Here is a 21992-nt window from a genome sequence, read left to right as displayed (position 1 = left end):
CAAATAAATTGAACAAAGTCAATTCAAAAGCTTTAAACACTAATGATCTAAGAAATCCTCCTTTTCAGGGAGTTTAATCTGAGGATTACCCAAGGAAAGTTGGAGGAAGGTCATATAGATAAACTATGTATGCTGATTGGCTAGAAACCACACCAGTCAGAGTTTGATAGGTATCTGAGATAAAGCAAATACAATATGGTAGAAAAATAGTTCATTGCCTTTGTCTAGAGTTTACAATGCATTCATTTTTTGAAAACTGTCTGATTTGGTACCATATAGGGGATCAATGACTCCTCTCAACCAGGAACCCCTAAAATGCTGCCCTATATTTTAGGAATTTTATGGGTCATAAAATTCTCCAAACCACAGTGCACGAACTCCCACATGACCTTCATTAGTAGATCAGAAAACATGCTTAGTTCAAAAGAAATGTATTTAATGCAAAAATGTAGGAATAAAAGAAACAAGAGACTATTTACCCCCACAAACCTAGAATTCATTCTCAAAAAAGTATGCATATTCTCCATGAAAAATATAGGAACTATGCATAGAGAATGCATCTGGAAAAAGCATAATCTTAATCCTGACCTCCACTGGTATCACATTGCTTTGCTCTTTCCCAATGAAGGGTGACTTACATAATGCAATTAATCTTTATTTATCAACTGATATGTTGTTACCTACTGCTTTAGTAAAAATCCCTCCCTATTCCCACAGAAACAACTTGGTCAACCAACTCTTTCAAAAATTTTTCCTTCCATTAGAGTTTCTAAATTATAATTTTAATTAAAAAATAATAATAACATGGGAGGTGGCAGAGCCAAGATTACCAGCTTAAAAATCTGGAATCTCTCTAATAATCTTCTCAAGCTAACCTTAAAATAGAAATTCAAAACAAATACTAGAGTAACAGATCCAAGGGAATGACTGAAGTAAATTTCCTGTAGAAAAAAATGGAAAGGTAGGCAGAGGTCTACTTCACTGGGATCAAAGGGGAGCCAGATGTAAAACTGTGCACAAGGAGTGCAAGCTAACCCCCCATCCCCTACTGCTCTAGGGTCCAAACCTGGGCACAAGTCAGCTTTGAGACTACAAGAGCACCTCAAGTTTTTCCCTTGAAGTTCCAAACTCTTACATCAGCATAGAGTGAGACCTCAAGCCCTAATACAAAGCAGTCCATGGCAACTGACCAGTTCAGGCCTAAAACTCCTGCCCAAGCTTGTGGTGAGGCCCCAAGTTCTATCATATGGCAGTCTACAATGCACCAAGCTGGTATAAGTTCAGAGTCAGGTTCTGAGCCTCTGATAAATGCAGAAGTGAAGACCTGAATCTCACCTCAGACCAGCTTATCAGTTCATATCTGACTGGTACTAGCCTGAGGGTAGGCTGCACTGAGTCCCCAAGTCCAAGGGCAAGTTAGTCTACAGCATGTCTGGCTGGTGTAGGTCCAGGGTGAGACTCAGAATCCCTGCCTAAGCCTACAGTCAGTCCCCAAGATCAGCAAAAGGGGGCTCTAAGTCCTGCAAGTCATCAATAGTCTCCAGAGGATTTTGAATCAGCAATAGGAGGTAGCTTTCAGAGCTCCCAACCCACAGGTCATCATATCACGGTGGAAGAAGTCAGAGCTACAGAAAAGAGAATGAGAGCTGAGAGTAAGAGTAAGGAAAAACTGAAGTTTAAGAGAATGTACCCTTTACTTTGAGAACAGAGCCCACCTGTAAGATAAAAGTAAAAATTTTTAAAAAGTCTGGAAAAACAAGCAACATCCTTTTCATATCATAATGTAATAAAATTATAATTAGTAAGGGTACAAGGAAAGACAAATTAAAATTTAGTTGGAAACTAAATAATCTAATTCAAAAAATGGTGTGGATAAGGAACAAATTATAGAAATAATAAATAATTTTATTAAAGAGAATGACAATGAACATATCAAAACTTTTGAAATACACCCAAAGCAGTGCTTAGGAGAAATGTTATATCTCTGAAAGCTTATATCCATAATAGAGAAAAACATATAAATGAGTTGGGCACACAACTAAAGGGGGGAGGACAAATTAAAAATCCTCAATTAAAGAGAAAACTGGAAATCCTAAAAATCAAAGGAGAAATTAACCTAATTGAAAGCAAGAGAACTATTGAACTAATAAGTAAGAGTAGGAGTTGGCTTTATGAAAAAAAGCAACAACAAATAAAATAGCTATTGGTTATTTGATTTAAAAAAGCAAAGAAGAAAATCATATTAATAGTATCAAAAATGAAAAAGGTGAATTCATCACCAATGAAGAACAAATTAAATAAATCATTAGGAGCTATTTTATGAAAATAAATCTGACAATCTAGGTGAAATAGATGGATATTTTTAAAAATATAAATTGTCCAGGTTAACAGAATAGGAAATAGAATACTAAAATAATCCCATCTCAGAAAAAGAAATTGAACAAGTCATCAGTGAACTTCCTAAGAAAAATTCCCCAGGGGACAATGGATTCAGAATTGAATTATATTAAACATATTAAGATGAATTAATTCCAATACTACATAAACAACGTGGTAAAATGGGCAAAGAAAGAGTCCTACCAAATTCTTTTTATGACACAAATATAGTACTGATACCTAAGTCAGGAAGACCAAAAACAGAGAAAGAAAACTACAGACCAATTTCCTTAATGAATATCAATGCAAAAATCTTAAATGAAAAACTGGCAGAGACTATCACAATATATCAGAAGACTATCATAATATATCAGATACTCACTATGAGCAAGTGATACTTACACCAGGAATGCAAGACTGGTTTAATATTAGGAAAAATATCTGCATAATTGACTATATCAATAATCAAACTAACAAAAATCACCTGATTATCTCAATAGATGCAGAAAAATTCTAAATAAAATTCCTAGAAAGCATAGGAATAAAAGGGCTTTTCCTTAAAATAATGAGTAGTATCTAAAATCATCAGTAAGTATCATCTACAATGAGGTTAAGTTAGAAGCCGTCCCAAAAAGATCAAGGGTGAAGCAAGATGCCTATTATTACCTCTATTATTTAATATTGTGGTCGAAATCTTAGCTTTAGCAAAAAGAGGAAAGAAAAGAAATTCAAAGAGTTAAAGTAGACAATGAAAGAACTAAACTATCTTCTTTTGAGGATGATATGATGGTATACTTAGAGAATCCTAGAGAATCAACTAAAAAAACTAGTTGAAATAATAACATTAATAAAATTATGAGTTACAAAAAAACTTCATCAACATTTTTATATATTTCCCAAAAAGTCCAGGAATAAGAAATAAGAAGAGCAATTCCCTTTAAAATCACTCTAGATGATATAAAATATCTCAGAGTGTATTTGACAAGACAAACACAGGAATTATATGAACACAATTACAAAACACTTCTCACACAAATAAAGTCAAATCCAAAAAATTGGGGAAAATATTAATTGCTCAAGAGTAGGCTAAGCTGTTATAATAAAATAATTCTACTTAATTAAATTTACTCATTCAATGTCATGCCGATCAAACTCCCAGGAATTATTTGCTAGAATTAGAAAAAATAATAGCAAAATTCATCTGGAAGAACAAAAAAACAAGAATTTCAAGAGAATTAATAAAAAAATGTGATAAATGGTGGTCTAGCAGTACCAGATCTCTAACAGTGCTATAAAACAGTAAACATAAGACAACCTGGTAATGGCTAAGAAATAGATTGAGGGATCATTGGGATAGATATGGGATAAATGACCTCATCAAAGTAATCTTTGATAAGCCCATAAATCCCAGCTCTTTGGGATAAGAACTCACTACTTGTTAAAAACTACTGGGAGAACTGGAAAAGAGTATGGCAGAAACTAGGTATAGAACAATATCTCACACCCTATACCAAGATGAGGTCGAAATAGGTACATGATTTAGAAATAAAGGGTGATACTACTAGTATATTAGGGGAACATAGAACAGTTCATCTGGGAATATCTGTGAAGAAGGGAAGAATTTATGATAAAAAAGAAAGAACATTACCAGATATAAAATGAGTAAGTTTGACTATATTAATTTTAAAAGCTTTTGTATAAACAAAACATATCTAACCAAGATTAGAAAGGAAATGACAAATAGGGAAATTTTTATAACAAATTTCTCTGACAAAGGTCTTGTTTCTCAAATACATAGAGAATTAAGTCAGATTTATAAAAATACAAGCCATTCCCCAATTGACAAATGGTCAAAAGATATGAATAAACAGTTTTCAGATAAAGAAATCAAAGTTATCACTAACCATATGAAAAAAATCTTCTTAATCACTCTTGATTAGAGAAATGTAAATTAAAACAATTCCAAGGTACCACTTCACACCCATCAGATTGACCAATACAACAGTAAAGGGAAGTGCTAAATGTTGGAGGGAATGTCACTAAACTGGGACAATAATGCATTACTGGTGGAGCTGTGAACTGATCCAACCATTCTGGAAGGCAATTTGGAATTATGTCCAAGGGACAATACAACCATGCAAACCCTTTGATCTAGTAATATCACTACTAGGTCTGTATACCAAAGAGATACAAAAAAAAATCATACAATTTCAGTGTTTGATGGGATTGTAGCATCTAAGCAGTACAATTTGTACCTCTAAAAGCAGTCTCTACTACAACTAACCCAGCTGCTACTTAATGAGCTCCATTGGAGTGGAATCTACTTTATGCTGAGCTAGTCAATTCCACTTTTAGGGAATTCTTGACATAAAACCTAAAATTGTCTTTCTGTATTTGCATCAAGTGTATAAAATAAGCAAAGAATAGGTAGGTAAGAAGGTTTGGTAAGAAGATATTTGAATTGTGAACTAGTAGACAAGTCTGAGTTCTGGTTTTGCTAATAATGAGTTATTGCCTCTCTCTTTTTTATTTCTCTCCTTTTCTCTTCATTTCTTCATAAATTTTCCAATAATTTACAACTCTGACCCTGACTGAGCAAATGATTTAGCCCATCTGACAGAACTTATTGATTAGCAAAATAAATCTCCCATAGATCTCTTATACTATACTTCCATATTTTCTACCTATTGGTACCTATCCTATATCTCCTCTGGAGTCATTGGCCTAATTCAGCAAAACTCCATGCCCTTCAAGCTCACTATTCTTTTACTCTAATTGAGCATTACAATCCACTAGGAAGACAGACCAAAAGAGTAATTTTGAACTGGCTTCTGCAGAGAGGCAACATGGAAAAACAATAAAAGAGCTCTACAACAAATTACCTGGCTTCTTGTCTAGTGTCTCCAACTGAATTAATCTTCTCTTTTCTGTCTCTTATTCTGAGTTTCCACTGTAGGATGGGAGTGTTAAAGTAGATCATCTCTAAGATTCTATCCAACTCTGATATATCAGAATTTGGAATATGCAATTAAATGGAAATATAAGGTGAGTTCCCCCCTTTTGTTTTGCATTATCTTAATAGTTACTCCATCTTATTTGCCATTAGACTCACATTGCTTTTATGATAAGTAGGTGTTACTTTATTTTAAATGACTCATTCCCCAGGGTATAGTCTAGAATATATTATGAGATCTTAGTCAGTTTTGTGTCATGGACCCCTTTGACAATCTGATGAAGTTGCAGTTCTTCTCAGAATAATGTTTTTAAATTCATAAAATAAAATGCATGGAACTACAAAGGAAGTCAAACACACTGATATAAAGTTGAAACAATTTTAAAACTAGCTCACAGTCTTCAAGTTATGTACCTATTCACTAGACTAAAACAAAACCAGACATTTTTCTAAGTAGGACAACCATCACCCTGAAAGGAGGCATCAGCTTCCTCTTGATGGTGCATTAAAATACACACACACACACACACACACATACACACATACACACACACCCATAAACATGTATGCACATATATGTACAACACAAATCCACTTATTCCCATTAAAAGCCACAGGAAAATGAGTACATATTTTGAACTCTATTAGAAAGACTAATCCCCATGCAACAGAAGTCACCAGTTTTTGTAAACAATTTTTTGTTTGTGTTTATTCTTTATTTATTGAAACACTCATGTTTATGGAAAAACAAGTTCATTATAAAAAAGAAAGATTAGTAGTTGTCTGATTTTTTTTTTTTTGGAGAGGGAAGGAAATACCTTACCCTGAACTGTGAAGGCAAAGATGTACAGGACCAGTGTATGCAGCCACATCATGTCAGGAGCAAGGTTTGCTCAGGTGGTTGGGTCAGGGATCTGAACTATCCTTCAAAACTGCTCGTGCTTTTATAATGCACAGGGACAAATTGGTTGAATAACTGATTAAAAGGTGGGAAATTAAATCTCATTAAATCAAGAAAGGAATTTGCTCCTTTCCAATAATCATTTTGCAAAGATAGTATCAATGATGGTATCTTAAAGCTCCACCCCTTTAAATAACTCACCCTTTAAAATTTTTTGGCTCTATTTCTAAAATACTCTTTTGAAAAACTCAGCACCCACATCAATAGTCAAAGTCGAAGTTATAGAAAATCCACTTTAATACTGAATTCAATCTGAGTGTCACATAGCTTATTGTCTGATGATCAAACTGTGGGCATAGGAAAGTCTTGGCCCACCCATATTTTATAGCTCTAAGGACTGACCTAATTTTTTTTAACATTTTTTTTAACTTTAAAGAAAAAAGATATTTTTTAGATATCAAGAGAATCAGATTTTTTCATGGAAAGAGTTTTTTGTGAAGAAATGTTGGGCACTGACTATTTATACTTAGTTATTGTTGATTGTCTTTTATTTTCAAAAAGAATCAATGACATCACCCAGGTGATGACTTTGTATGAGAATTGGATTCAAGAGAGGCAGAACTGCAAAAATCCTCAGCTTCATTCTCTCTTTCCTAGTCATCATTTCTTATAGCGCAACAAATTGTTTTCATTTCAGCCATTTCCCTAAGTAAAGGCATCCCTTGAGTTTTTATTCCTTTGCTACTAAAAAAACACACAAATTATTATAAATACAGGAGTTTAGGGTCCCATTTGTAAAGAATTTGGATGTAGGGACAAATTATCTTTTATCCATGGCATTGCTGGCTTAGTTCATTAACAGGTCATTGTCATCTTAAAGTTATTAATACCACCTTAGCATAATTTCATATCTAACGTGTTGATGGTTTTGCTGGTATATATTTTCCCACATTATCTAAATGTGCAAGTAGAAGGGAGAATGAATGGAGAGAGTAGGTGACTCATAAAACTCACTTTCATCTGAACTATTAAAAGGAGGGTAGAATATGCACATGAAATTAGGTGTGATCAATGTAATCACAAACCATGATTCTAGGACTCATGAGGAAGTATGGTACCAACCCCTGACAGAAAAGTGATACATTTAACATATTAAATGGGTCATACATGTTTTGGACATTGCCAATGCAGTAATTTGCTTTCTTTTATTAAGAAATTTATTTCAGTTTTTTTGTTTCATTTTGTTGTTCTTGACAGTGGTGATAATGTTGTTTCTACTGCTCTTGTTTTCTGGGGAATAGAGAGAAGAAGATAAAATAGATTTTTATAGCTAAAAAACAAGCAAGCCAGAAATGAATCTTCAAAGATCAAAGATCCTAGGGCCAGATATATTAACAAATATATTTTATGAAACATTTAAAAATAATTCATTCTAATGTTATATAAACAATTTAGAAAATAGAAAGAGATGCTACCAAATTCCTTTAGTGACAAAAAATGTCACTTCATACTTAACACAAGAGCAACTTATTTGCAAAATGAATACTATAATATATCCAAAAGATTATACACTATGATCAATTTGAATTCATACCAGAAGTATATAATGATAAAGATAACAAAATATCATTATTTTAACAGTTATAGGAAACTTTTTCCCCTTAGCAAAGGGCACATAGTAGGAGCTTAATAAATGCTTATCAACTGGGTCAAAGAATATGAACATTTTAGTTATTTTATTTGCATAATTCCCAAGAGCTTTTGAATTATATTTTTAGCTAATCAATAGCTCCGTTCCCAATGTAGTATTGTGCCTATCTTTCCACTGTCCTACAATTGGCCATTTTCAATTTATGTCATCTTTGACCACATTAACAGCATGAGCAACAAGAAGATATGATTATATCATTGGATGCAGAAATATTTTTTGTTAAAATAAAATGGCCATTTCTATTTTATTTAATTCATTAAAAAGTATAAAAACAAATGGATCTTTCTTTAATATGATAGGTAATTTTCACCTAAAACCATGAGCTAATATTATCTAAAATGGGAATGAAGTAGACTTTTCCAACTAGATCAAGGAACAAGCAAAGATGTCTGATACCTCATTACTATTCAATATAGTACTACAAACACCAGCTATTATATAACAGGACAAGAAAAATAGATTAAAGAATCAACAAAGAAACAGAATTATCAAAAAATTTGCCAATGATATAATGGATGAGTCAATGAAATGTGTAATTGAAACAACTTCAACAAAGATATTGAATATAAAATAAGATCATAAATGAGTAGAATTTCTGTATATTATGTAAAAAAATTTCAGTAAGAAGAGAGTAAAAGGGAAATTGCATTCAAAATGACTAGAAAAACAGTATGAAATACTTGGTAGTCTACTTGTCAAAAGACATAAAAGAAGTATATGAAATACAAAACAAATAAAGACATCTAAATAATTGGAGAAAAATCCGTTACTCATAAATAGATCTAGTCAGTATGATAAAATGACCATACTATTTAAATTAATTGACTTATTCAACTGCACTCCAATCAAACTACAGAAGAATTACTTTATAGATCTAGGGGAAAAATGACAAAATTCATCTGAAGGAAGAAAAAAATAAAATAAAATAAAATCTCCACTCAATTAAAGAAGATGGAAGGAAAGAGACCAACCTATACCAGATTTCAAACTATACTAGAAGGGGGTAATCATTGTAAAGAAAAGAGGAACAAAATTTTAAAGCAAACAAATTCAGTAACCTAGTATTTGATACACCTAAAGGCCCAAGATATTTAAGTACAAACTCAATATTCTGGGAAAAAAAGGTTTGTAAACTTGAAAGAAAGTTTGGGAAAAACTTAGTTGAACATCCCAAATAATACAGGACTTAGGCATGATGAGTGATATTATAAAAAAAATTAGAAGACCAAAAAAAATCTGTCAGATCTATGAAGAAAGGAATTATACATGACTAAACTCGAAAAAGAAAGGATCATAGAAAATAAAATGAGTAATTTAAATTACATAAAATTAGACAATTTTTCTTTTAATAAAATAAACCAATGCAGCAAAAATTGGAGGATCAGGAAAGTGGAAAAAATACTGGCAATATGTTTCTCTGATAAAGACCTCATTTCTAAACTGTATGGGGAACTAAATCAAATTTAAAAGAATAAGAGTCATTCCCCAGTTGAAAAATGGTCAAAGCCTATGAACAATCATTAAAGGCAATGAAATGGTACAATGTCTAGAGTATTAGACTTGGAGCCAGGAAGACGTAAGTTCAAATTAAATCTTAGACATTAGCTCAGTAATGGCAATACAATCACATGTGTGTCAGCACTGACACACATAGCCATTTTCGATGGCATGTGGCCACATATGGAGAAGTATGGGGATGCTGTAGTGTAGTGTAGACACTCTGTGCACTATAAATGACAATTCTACCTATGTTAATTTACCTATTTTGGTTTATTAAATACAGTTATATATTATAGTTGTGCATTTTTGTTATTTAAACTATAAATATCACAAAAATATGTTGTTTTTTTCTTGAAGTGACATGCCACCTGAGTTTGCTCAGTTTTTTGGCAAATTTTGACACACCAAGCTCAAAATATTGCCCATCACTGCATTAGTTGCATAACTCTAGTTAAGTTATTTAATGGAGATAATAATAGCAGCTACCTCAAAATGATGTCATGAGGTTCACAAGGGATATTCATTAAAGGCATTTAGCATAATATTTCACAAAAAGAAGGGATTTTTCAACTGTTTTTTACATCCCCTTTTGAAAATGCTTTGAAATGCTGAAATGCTTGAAAATGCTGAAAATTCAAGATATCAATAACTATAGGGAGAAAATGTTCCAAAGTAATGATAAGAGAAATGCAAATTATAATAATTCTGAGGTTCTACCTTATCATCAGATTGTCAAAGTTGACAAAAAAAGAACAAGGACAAATGATGAAGGGTCTATGGGAAAAGATAGACATTAATGTACTATTGGTGAAACTGTGAACTGGTCTAGTCATTCTGGTATGCAGTTTAGAATAATTCCCCCGAAACTATTAAACTCTGTATAAACCTTGCCCTAGGAATACAACTACTAGATATAGACTCCAAATAGATCAAAGATGTAAGAAAACTAATTGCATGGAAATAGAATGTATATTTGTAGTGGCTTTTTGTGGTGGCAAAGAAATAAAAACTGAAGGGATGATTTGTCAGTTGGAAGATGATTGAATAAGTTACAGCATATGAATGTGTTCGAATATTGTGCTATAAGGAATTATGACAGTGATGGTTTCAGAGAAGCCTATGAACACTTGTATGAACTCATACAGAATTAAATGAAAATAAAGAGGAAAACAATTGAGATAGTAACAGCTCTATTGTAAAAACAAACAACTTTGGGAGATTTAAGAACTCTGATCAACATTAACAACCAATACTCAAAATGAAACGTATTTCCAATTTCCTAAAGAAACTTAATAAATTCAGAGTACTAACTGACACATTTTTAGATATCATCATTGCCATAATGTGTTTTCCTTCATTATGCATTTTATAAAAAAGATTTTGTTTCTCTTATTTTCTCAGTAGTGATAGTGTAGGAAGGTAGAAAGAGAGAATGTGAATCTGAAAATAAAATCAAATTTAATTTAAAAAAATGATTGCTTAAGACAGCTGAGTGGCTGTTGTGGGAATTGAGTTTTTGTCCTGGAGTTAGAAAGATATCAGTTTACATTTACCTCAAAAAGTTACTTGCTGTGTAACCCTGGACAAATTAGTTAATAACCCTTGTCCCTACTTTCTTCAACTATTAAGTGGTAATAATAATGGCATCCATTTTATCAGGTTGTTATGAGGGTCAAATGAGCTAACACATGTTAAATGCTTTGTAAATCTTAAATAATTAATATAAATGTTTGGTATCCTTCTTTTATGATTATGAATGTCAGGTATGCTCAAGATAAAAGTCTAGTAAACTATATTTTTACCAGAATTAAGTTAAATGGCCAGACTGGCATCAGCAAAAACCAATTATAGTTTCAGATTATACTATTGTCAATGGAAGATTAATGGACAAGAAAATTCTATATCTCATAGGTCTTATGATTCCAATGTACCCATAAATAGTGACACTCCTGAATTTAGTGAAGACTCTCTGATCCTAAGGAAAATGAAATATAATGAAATGAAGCTTGTAGGAATTTCATTGGGGAATATTTCACTAGGGCTTATAAACTTTTTTACACTGAACCCACCTTTTTCAGTGATCCTTAGAGGACTGAAGGCAGAGAAAACCAGAAGAAACCAGAGCAAACAGAGAAAATTAAATTAATGCATCTCCAGAACATAGTAAATGATTATACAAAATGGTACAACCCAAAGCAGGATGGTAATGACACCAACTCCCCCAGGGACTCAGGTTTTCTTGCTGGGAGGCTACTTAAAAAGAGAGAAAATGCCAGAAATTGAAGCCATGTTATTTATGTTAGACTGGAATTTCTCCCCTGTGTGGTACAAGTAAATAGTTCTAACCAAAGCATTTCACTTTATTGCCAAAAAGCAGTCCCTGTATGAAAATCAAAAGGGCATGAGCTACTAAGGAACATATTTTACTGGTTCCAAATGGCAGCCATGTATAGAAGTGTGATATTCATGCTTGATGAAGTCGGAATAAAATACTGCCAAGTCATGCTATGTACTTAGAGAGTATAAGCACCAGAAAGTCTTTGGCACTTTGTGTGTATTGAATTTTTGTCTCTAGAAGACATTCAGGGCATAATACACAACCTACAAGTAACAGAACATTGTACCTGTTAGCACAGGTATAACAAACTGAGAAAATAAAGTTTCTCTACTTTCTAATGTGTTGTGATGGGGGAAAAATACTTATCAATATAGATTCTCTGCCAAGATATATTTTTTTCAAGGCAGAGATTTTGAGAACAAAGTACTCAAAGAAGGAATTGAACATTGAAATACACAATGCCATTACCAAGATGAATGTTATGAACACAACAGATGATATTTTAGGAACTCCGAGTCCTAAGCAGAAGTCTGTGGGGAGTTAACATGCAACATCTCTTATACATTTGCATAGTGCTTCCAAGAATGATACTGCATATCTCCTGATGTTTGGGCCACAGTTACATCAAAATACATGTGTCAATTGACTTATGCTTTGGAGTTTCAAAAGATGAAGTAGAGGAAACTTCCAGGATAAGATGGCCACAGAATCGAAGCAAGGGTCTTCCTCTCCTCACCACCGACCAATATAAAACACCTCAAAAGGACAAAAGCCAAAATCAGATGACCAAAGGGGTTCTACTGTTGGGCGCAACCTTGTAGGTAATCAGGGTTTGGGTATTTCCACACTATTAAAGGGTAAAATTACTCCTTCCAAAGCAAGAGCTGATCACTCTTCCCTCACTCCACCTAAAATGCCAGAGTCAGAGTGAGTACGGGGCAAACTCTATATTCTTGGGGGATGGCAGAGGGCACCACAGACTTACCCCTGAGAGCAGTGAGACTTGGGACCCTAGGAGGCTAAGGAACACAGAGCTTGGGCACAGAAATAGGACAAAGAGGGACTGCCCACACAGTTGAGGCAGAGACTTAGCCTCAGGGCAAAAAACACTCTGTAGCTCAACACAAAGAGACATGCTTACACTCCTCAATCAGACTTTGGACTGGGAAGGAAAGAAAAAACTAACACAGCAATGGCCACCAACAACCAAGAACTATAATCTATAACCACCAAAAAAATTAAGAAAAAACTTTGACCCTGGATAAATTCTACAGAGAAAAACAATAATCTATAGAGGAGAAAGCAGAGGGTGACAAACAAGCAAATACATCCAAAATTTCCCCCAAAAATGAAAATTGGTTACAAGCCCTCCTCCAGGAAATCATAATGGAGGTGGAGAAACAAGTAAGAACAATAGAACAAACTTGCAAGAAAAGTGGGAAATAGTTCAAAAAGAAAATAGCTATTTAAAAGACAGAATCTCCCACTTGGAAAAAGAAACCCAGAAATCAAATGAAATGATAAGCAAATTGGAGACCAGATCGACATGCAGAAAGCCATGAAAATCAGGATAAACTGAACTGAAAAATAAAAAAAAAGATCATAGTTGAAAACCAGTCTTTAAAGACTAGAATTGGGCAAGTAGAAGCTAGTAATCATACAAGACAGCAAGAATTAAAAAATCAAAGTCAAAAGAATGAAAAATAAGAAAGAAACATGAAAAATCTCATTGAGAAGATGACTGACTTGGAAAATAGGTTCAGGAGAGATAATTTGAGAATCATACACCTACCTGAAAACCTAGAAATAAACAGAAATCTTGACATCATACTAGAAGAAATTATCCAAAAAAATTGCCCTGATACTCTTAAACAAGCAGGCAAAGTAGACATTGAAAGAGTCCATAGATCACCCTCTACATTAAATTCTCAAAAGACAACCTCTAGAATGTAATTGCCAAATTCAAGAGCTTCCAAACTAAGGAGGGAGAAAATATTGCAAGAAGCCAGAAAGAGACAGTTCAGGTATTAAGGAATACCAATCAGGATTAGAAAGGATCTGCCAGCCTCCACACTAAAGGACGACAAAACATGGAATATTATATTCAGAAAGGTAAGAGAATTGAATTTACAACCAAGCATTTCCTACCCATCAAAACAGACTTTATACTTCAAGGAGAAAGTATGGGCATTTAACAAAATAGAAGATTTCAAGGATTTATAAAGAAAATACCAGAATAAATAGAAAAATTGATGTCCAAATACAAAATTTAAGAGGAACATGGAAATGTAAACAAGAGAGAGAAAAGAAAAAATTCCTTTAAGGTCTTAGGCAAGGTCAAATTGTTTATATGCCTATAAAGAAAAATGATATTTGTAAATCTCAAAAACTGTATTCACTATCATAGTAGTTAGAAAAATTATTCATAAGTAGTAGTTGGGGTTCTAAGTGGTTTAAGATGATATGTGTAAGAGGGGAGACTAGATATTTAAGTTGACCAGAAATCAATTAACTTGATTTCAAAATAAAATAGATCCAAGTCAAGATGACTTTTATGGTGGTTTATTTACAATTACGAAGGCTGAATGTAGGGAAATTTAGAGAGAAAAACTCTGGCCCAGACCAGAGGCCCAAACCACGTAGGAATTTAGAGGCCCCAGCAGAGGGGCACAGAGGTGAATTTAACAAGATTTCTAGCCACAAGGCCTCCTCTAAGAAGAGAGGCCTCCTTAAGGCTAGAGCCTCCAGAAACACCAAGGGAAGAGAAAGAAGGTCAGACTAACTTACCCATGTGAGAATTCAAAGAGAAACTGTCTGAGGTCTCATCAGAGATCCTTCCACACCAAGTTCAAAGTGCCAAAAGCCCTCCACAGGAAGTTACCATCATATTTAAAAGATAGCAGCTTTAGTCACTTTCTGCATCTACCTCCAGTTTCACATGGACAAGTCCTGTATTCGTTTCAAGCTTTACTTGTTATATTATTTGGGATGTTCAACTAAGTTTCTCCCAAACTTTCTTTCAATAAGAGAGGAATAAGAATGGAGTGGGGAGAAAGGGAAATACAATAAAGGAGGGGAAAATGGGGACTGATTTAAAACAAACCACTGGTTTAAAAGGAAATAGAGGGAGCTCTTCACCCAAGCTCGCTGCCAGAATCCTCTGCTGCAGTCGCATCCTTTAGACAAGATGGTCAAGGTCAGAGTCAACGGATTTGGCCGTATTGGACGCCTGGTGACCAGAGCAACATTCAGCTGCAAAGAAATAGAAATTGTGGCCATCAATGACCCCTTCATTGACCTCTCCTACATGGTTTACATGTTCCAGTATGATTCCACCCATGGCAAGTTCAAGGGCACTGTAAAGGCAGAGAATGGAAAGCTGGTGATCAACGGAAAACCCATTACCATTTTCCAGGAGTGGGATCCCGCTAACATTAAATGGGGAGATGCTGGAGCCGAGTACGTTGTGGAATTCACTGGCGTCTTTACCACCATGGAAAAGGCCGGGGCTCACTTGAAGGGTGGAGCCAAGCGAGTCATTATCTCTGCCCCTTCTGCTGATGCCCCAATGTTCGTGATGGGGGTGAACCATGAAAAATATGACAATTCCCTCAAGATCGTCAGTAACGCCTCCTGCACTACCAACTGCTTGGCCCCCTTGGCCAAGGTCATTCATGACAACTTCAGCATTGTGGAAGGACTCATGACCACAGTCCATGCCATTACTGCTACCCAGAAGACAATAGATGGCCCCTCTGGCAAGCTGTGGTGCGATGGGCGTGGGGCTGCCCAGAATATCATCCCTGCTTCCACAGGTGCTGCCAAGGCTGTGGGCAAGGTCATACCTGAGCTGAATGGGAAGCTCACAGGCATGGCCTTCCGTGTTCCTACTCCCAATGTGTCTGTGGTGGATCTGACCTGCCGCCTGGAGAAAGCTGCCAAATATGACGATATTAAGAAGGTGGTGAAACAAGCTGCAGAGGGGAACTTAAAGGGCATCTTGGGCTACACAGAGGACCAGGTAGTATCCTGTGACTTTAACAGTGACACCCACTCTTCTACCTTCGATGCTGGCGCTGGCATTGCCCTCAACGACCATTTTGTCAAGCTCATTTCTTGGTATGACAACGAGTACGGTTACAGCCACCGTGTAGTAGACCTCATGAAGTACATGGCCACCAAGGAGTAAAGTGGAAAGCCATGATGGATCTTCATCCCCAGCCAAAAAAAGAGTAGTTCCACCACTGGGGAGCCCACATCCATAATAACCTATGTCCCTGTGCTGGGGATCCCATGCCCTCTTCACATCCCTGCCCCAGGCACCCCTGTAGTGGGGGGAGGAGCATAGTCCTATCTTGTGTACCATCAATAAAGTCATCACATTCAGTGCAAAAAAAAAAAAAGGAAATAGAGGAAGAAGAAGGGGTAGAAATTGGAGAGGATACCAAAATGTTGGCGAATACACAACTGATAATTAAAACTCTGAATGTGAATGGGATGAATTTGCCCATAAAATGGAAGCAAATAGCAGAGTGGATTAGAAAACAAAATCCTACCATATATTGTCTACAAGAAATACATATGAGGCAGTTGGATATACACAGGTTAAAGGTGAAGGGCTGGATCAAAATCTTTCAGGCTTCAACTGAGAAAAAGAAGGCAGGAGTGGCAATCATAATTTCTGACAAAGCCAAAGCAAAAATAGATCTGATTAAAAGAGACAGGGAAGGTAATTACATCCTGAAAAAAAGGCAGTGTAGACAATGAGGAAATAACAGTACTCAACATGTATGCACCAAATGGTATAGCATCCAGATTCATAAAGGAGAAACTGGCAGAGCTCAAGAAGGAAATAGATAGTAAAACTATACTAGTTGGAGATCTAAATATTCCTCTTTCAGATCTAGATAAAACAAACCAAAAAATAAATAAGAAAGAGATAATAGAGGTGGAGTAAATCCTAGAAAAATTAAATTTAATAAACATGTGGAGAAAAATAAATAGGGACAAAAAGGAATACACCTTCTTTTCAGCTGCACATGTAACATTCACAAAGATTGACCATGTACTTGGGCATAGAAACATTGCAAACAAATGCAAAAGAGCAGAAAAAATAAATGTATACTTCTCAGATCATAATGCAATAAAAATAATAATTAGTAAGGGCATCTGGACAGGCAAATCAGAAACTAATTGGAAATTAAATGATGTGAGTCTAAAAATCCAGTTAGTTAAAAAAGAAATCATAGAAACAATCAACAATTTCATTGAAGAGAATGACAATGATGAGACATCCTACCAAACTCTGTGGGATGCAGATAAGGCATCCTTGAGTACATGTATAACAAATTGGAGAGGGTAAAGATCAATGAACTGAGCATGCAAATCAAAAAACTAGAAAGGGAACAACTTAAAAATCCTTAAAGAAGACCAAATTAGAGATTATAAAAATTAAAGGAGAAATCAATAAAATTGAAAGTAAAAGAACTATTGAATTAATAAATAAGACTAAAAGCTGGGACTTTGAAAAAACAAATAAAATTGACAAAGTACTGGTCAATCTAATTTAAAAAAAGGAAAGAAGACAACCAAATCATCAGTATTGGTTTTTCTGGGTTAAGATGGCTGCAGAGTAAAAAGCAGCTGCTTGACCTCTCCAAACCCACATGTATAGGACTCCTCAAGAAGACATAAAAACAAATCCAGACAAACAAAGGGACCACACAACAGGGTGCATCATTGAAGGTACGTGGAAATGGGGCATTTCCATGCTATAAAGGGGTGAAACAGCTCTCACTAAAATGAGAGCTGAGTAACTCCCTCCCCCACACACACCACCTACAGTGCCAAAGCCAGCCCAAAAGAGTTAGAGCAAGTTTGGGGCACCCATTAAGTCCTTGCAAGCTACCTGGGGTCACCAGGGCCTGCTCCTGAGAGCAGCAAGACCTAAGACCTCAAGAGACTAAAGAATGGACGGACTTTGAACATAGACGCTAAGTGCAGGCTCAGACGCAGATTCTGAGCCCAGGCACGGATTTTGGGTGGGGACCCAGAGAAGAGGGGAGCATAACTGTGGAAGCAGCACCCTGAGCTTTGGGCAGAAGAACAAGCAAAGGGACCACTAGGAGGCTTGACCCTGAGAACAACTAGACCTGGGACCTCAGGAGCCTAAGGGGTACAGACAGACCCTGGGTGTGAGGATAAACCTGAGAGGGCATGAAGCTTACAATGGCAAGCCATCCACAGGAATCCCAAAAGAGAAAGATCAACAAGAAGAAATCTTTAACACTCCACAACTTTTACAAAGAGAAAATCCAGACAACAGAGCAAACAGCAGAGGAGATCAAACAAATAATCATATCCAAACTTTCAAAAATAATGAAAACTGGTCACAAGCTATTGAAGAGTTCAAATCTGAGATGATGAGAAAGATGGAAGAGATCTGGCAAGAAAATAACATTTTAAAAGGCACAATTTTGCAATTGGAAAGTGAGGCAAGTAAATTGAAGACCAGAAATGACCAGATTGAATATGAAAACCAGTCTCTAAAGGCTAGAATTGGGCAATTCGAAAATGATGCCCCCAAATCAAAACAATTGATAAGCAAATTGGATACCAAAATCAAGCAACTGGAAAAAAGGATAGACCAAATTAAAAAGGAAAATCAAAAGGAAATAGCAGAAAACCAGTCTCTAAAGACAAGAATTGTGCAAGTAGAAGCCAATGATCTCTCAAGACAGCAAGAACAAATAAAACAAAGTCAAAAGACTGATAAAATTGAAGGAAACATGAAATATCTCAATAAGAAATTGACAGATCAAGAAAACAGGGCTAGAAGAGACAATTTGAGAATCATTGGTCTTCCTGAAAAAGCAGAAATGAATAGAAATTTGGACTCCATACTAAAAGAAATTATTCATCAAAACTGCCCTGAAGTTCTACAACAAGAGGGCAATATAGACATTAAAAGGATCCATAGATCACCTTCTACACTTGTTATATTGAAACCTGGGAGCCAGGAGTCCTCACCTGTGATTGACGTTGTGATCCGTTGTATGTCGGAATGTTCCCAGAGGGGCGTGTGGACACAGGAGAGAGAAGTTGGCCCGGGGGGGGGGGGTTAAAAACCACCCTGGAAGCCCTGGCATGGGTTCCTTTCTTTCCCTGAGACCTGAGATCTGTGGATCCTGGTTTTTGTGGGATTGAAACTTGCTATCTAAAACCATCAACAAGCATCATATGCAATAGGGATAAACTAGAAACCTTCACAATAAGATCAGGCATGAAACAAGGATACCCATTATCACCTCTAGTTAACATTGTACTAAGAACACTAGCAGTAGAAATTAGAGAATAAAAAGAAATTGAAGTTATTAAAATAGGCAATGAGGAGACTAAGCTATCAAATTTTGCAGATGATATGATGGTATACTTAAAAAATCCTAGAGAATCAACTAAGAAGCTTGTAGAAATAATCAACAACTTTAGCAAATTTGAAGGATACAAAATAAGTACACATAAATCATCAGCATTTCTATATATTTCCAACACATCACAGCAGCAAGAAGTAGAAAGAGAAACATCATTTAAAATCACCCTAGACAGTATAAAATACCTAGGAATCTATCTACCAAAACAAACACAGGAATTATAGGAACACAACTACAAAACACTTTCCAAACAATTAAAACTAGATCTAAAAAATTGGGAAAACCATTGATTGCTCATGGGTAGGATGAGCTAACATAATAAAAATGAGCATTCTACCCAAATTAATTTACCAATTTAGTGCCATACCTATCCAACTACCAAATAACTTTTTTACTGAATTAGGAAAAACTATAACAAGGTTCATTTTGAAGACCAAAAGATCAAGAATATCAAGGGAAATTAAGGAAAAAAACATGAAGGCAGGTGACCTAGCAGTACCAGGTATTAAACTATACTATAAAGTAGCAGTCATCAAAACAATATGGTACTGGTCTTATATTGATCTTAACAGAGATATTTGGGAAGCTGAAGAGATGACCTGAAACAAAAAACCTGCAGGACTCAATCCTACCGCAAACACAGGCTTGAGTGAGTAGGGAGGGGTAGGTACTCCTTACTGTTACCCCTCCCACCAAGTAGTTGGAAATCAGTTGGAAATGGAGGCAGGACTGATGTCTTCTGGAAAGGCTCTGCAAGGCAAATCTCTAATGATGTTCACTTTCTCAACTTATATTCCTCATGGTTTTGACTAAGGGACAACAGGAGAAGCTTGATGTCTTATAGTTATCAGGCACAGAAGAATCTAACTTGTAGTAGGCGGACAGCTGAAGGAAACTTAGGTGAAGTTGGATGTAAGTATTCCCAGAATAATAAACAGGCACTGCTCCCAAAAGAAGAAGTTTTTACTGATAAAAGAGGAAGGTGAAGGTAGGGAGGTATTTCAAGGATTAGGATAAGATCTGGGAAGCCATGAACTGTTAGATAGAAACAGCCCCTCCCCCCTTGGAGGGAGAGGCAGATTTTATATCTAGCTAGTCCTCAAAGCTTATAATTATCACTTCAAATATCTAAATAACTAAATAACCACTGTGCTGTCCTAGAAAGGTCTAGTTCAGCTAAACAGGCAAACTGCAAAGGAGAAGAAAAATGACTATTGCCACAGATGGCCTCCAAAGAAATCACAAAACCGGGAGCAGCAAAAATGTGAAGGAAGGTGGCCTAGAAGTATCAGATATTAAACTATACTATAAAGCAACAATCATCAAAACAATATGGTACTGGCTAAGAGACAGAAAGGAGGATCAGTGGAATAGACTTGGGGTAAGTGACATCAGGGAGAGAGTGTATGATAAACCCAAAGAGCCCAACTTTTGGGACAAAAATCCACTATTTGAAAAAAGCTGTTGGGAAAATTGGAAAACAATATGGGAGAGATTAGGTTTAGATCAACATCTCACACCATACACCAAGATGAATTCAGAATGGGTGAATGACCTGAACGTAAAGAAGGAAACTATAAATAAATTAAGTGAAAACAAAATAGTATACTTGTCAGATCTATTGGAAAGAGAAAATTTTAAAACCAGGTAAGAGTTAGAAAAAATTACAAAATGTAAAATAAATAATTTTGATTATATTAAATTTAAAAGTTTTTGTACAAACAAAAACAATGCAACCAAAATCAGAAGGGAAACAAGAAACTGGAAAAAATCTTTATAACAAAAAACTCTGACAGAGGTCTAATTACTTAAATATACAAAAAGCTAAATCAATTGTATAAAAAATCAAGCCATTCCCCAATTGATAAATGGGCAAGGGACATGAATAGGCAATTTTCAGATAAAGAAATCAAAAGTATCAATAAGCACCTGAGAAAGTGTTCTAAATCTCTTATAATTAGAGAAATGCAAATGAAAACAACTCTGAGGTACCACCTCAAACCTAACAGATTGGCTATAATGATAGCAGGGGAGGGTAATGAATGTTGGAGGAGATGTGGCAAAATTGGGACTTTAATGCACTGCTGGTGGAGTTGTGAACTGATCCAACCATTCTGGATGGCAATTTGCAACTATGACCAAAGAGCTCTAAAAGACTGCCTGCTCTTTGATCCAACCATAGCATTGCTGGATTTGAATCCCAAAGAGATCACAGATAAACAGACTTGTACAAAAATATTTATAGCCGCTCTTTTTGTGGTGGCAACAAACTGGAAAAGGTGGTTATGTCCTTCAATTGGGGAATGGCTGAACAAATTGTGATATATGTTGGTGATGGAATACTATTGTGCTCAAAGGAATAATAAACTAGAGGAATTCCATGTGGACTGGAAAGACCTCCAGGAATTGATGCATAGTGAAAGGAGCAGAGCCAGAAGAACATTGTACACAGAGACTGATACACTATGGTAAAATCAAATGTAATGGACTTCTATATTAGCAGCAATGCAATGACCCAGGACAATTCTGAGGGATCTATGGAAAAGAATGCTCTCCATATTCAGAAAAAGAACTACAGGAGTAGAAACACAGAAGAAAAACAACTGCTTGAATACATGAGTTGATGAGGACATGATTGGGGATGTAGACTCAAAATAATATGGAAATAAGTCTTGATTGATGACACATGTTAAAAACAGTGGAAATGCACATCAGCTATGGGATCAAGGTGAAGGGGAAAGTAAAAACATGAATTATGTAACCGTGGAAATTTTTCTAAAAAT

At 35.4% G+C, this 21992-nt stretch overlaps 2 protein-coding genes across 2 annotated transcripts in view; one reads left to right on the top strand and one right to left on the bottom strand.

Moving 5' to 3' along the window:
* The window catches only part of LOC123237305 (liver carboxylesterase 1-like), a 40012-nt gene extending 33597 nt beyond the window's left edge, over nucleotides 1-6415 (bottom strand). Inside the window, 1 exon segment of the mRNA XM_044664139.1 lies at nucleotides 6153-6415. Coding sequence (XP_044520074.1) covers nucleotides 6153-6204 — 52 coding nt within the window. The 5' untranslated portion in view covers nucleotides 6205-6415.
* An 8545-nt stretch (nucleotides 6416-14960) lies between these two features.
* Nucleotides 14961-16157, top strand: LOC123237303 (glyceraldehyde-3-phosphate dehydrogenase-like). Its single transcript, XM_044664138.1, has one exon. It carries the CDS (start codon nucleotides 14967-14969, stop codon nucleotides 15966-15968), a length of 1002 nt encoding a protein of 333 aa, XP_044520073.1. The 5' UTR covers nucleotides 14961-14966; the 3' UTR covers nucleotides 15969-16157.
* The last annotated feature ends 5835 nt before the right edge of the window (nucleotides 16158-21992 follow it).

Source organism: Gracilinanus agilis, chromosome 2 (genome assembly GCF_016433145.1).
Source record: "Gracilinanus agilis isolate LMUSP501 chromosome 2, AgileGrace, whole genome shotgun sequence".
In the NCBI taxonomy this organism is placed as follows: Eukaryota; Metazoa; Chordata; class Mammalia; order Didelphimorphia; family Didelphidae; genus Gracilinanus; species Gracilinanus agilis.
This window is presented reverse-complemented; position numbering and strand designations above follow the sequence as displayed.

Coding starts and splice junctions, on each gene's coding strand:
- LOC123237303 (XM_044664138.1), top strand. CDS start 14,967: ATGGTCAAGGTCAGAGTCAACGGATTTGGCCGTATTGGACGCCTGGTG.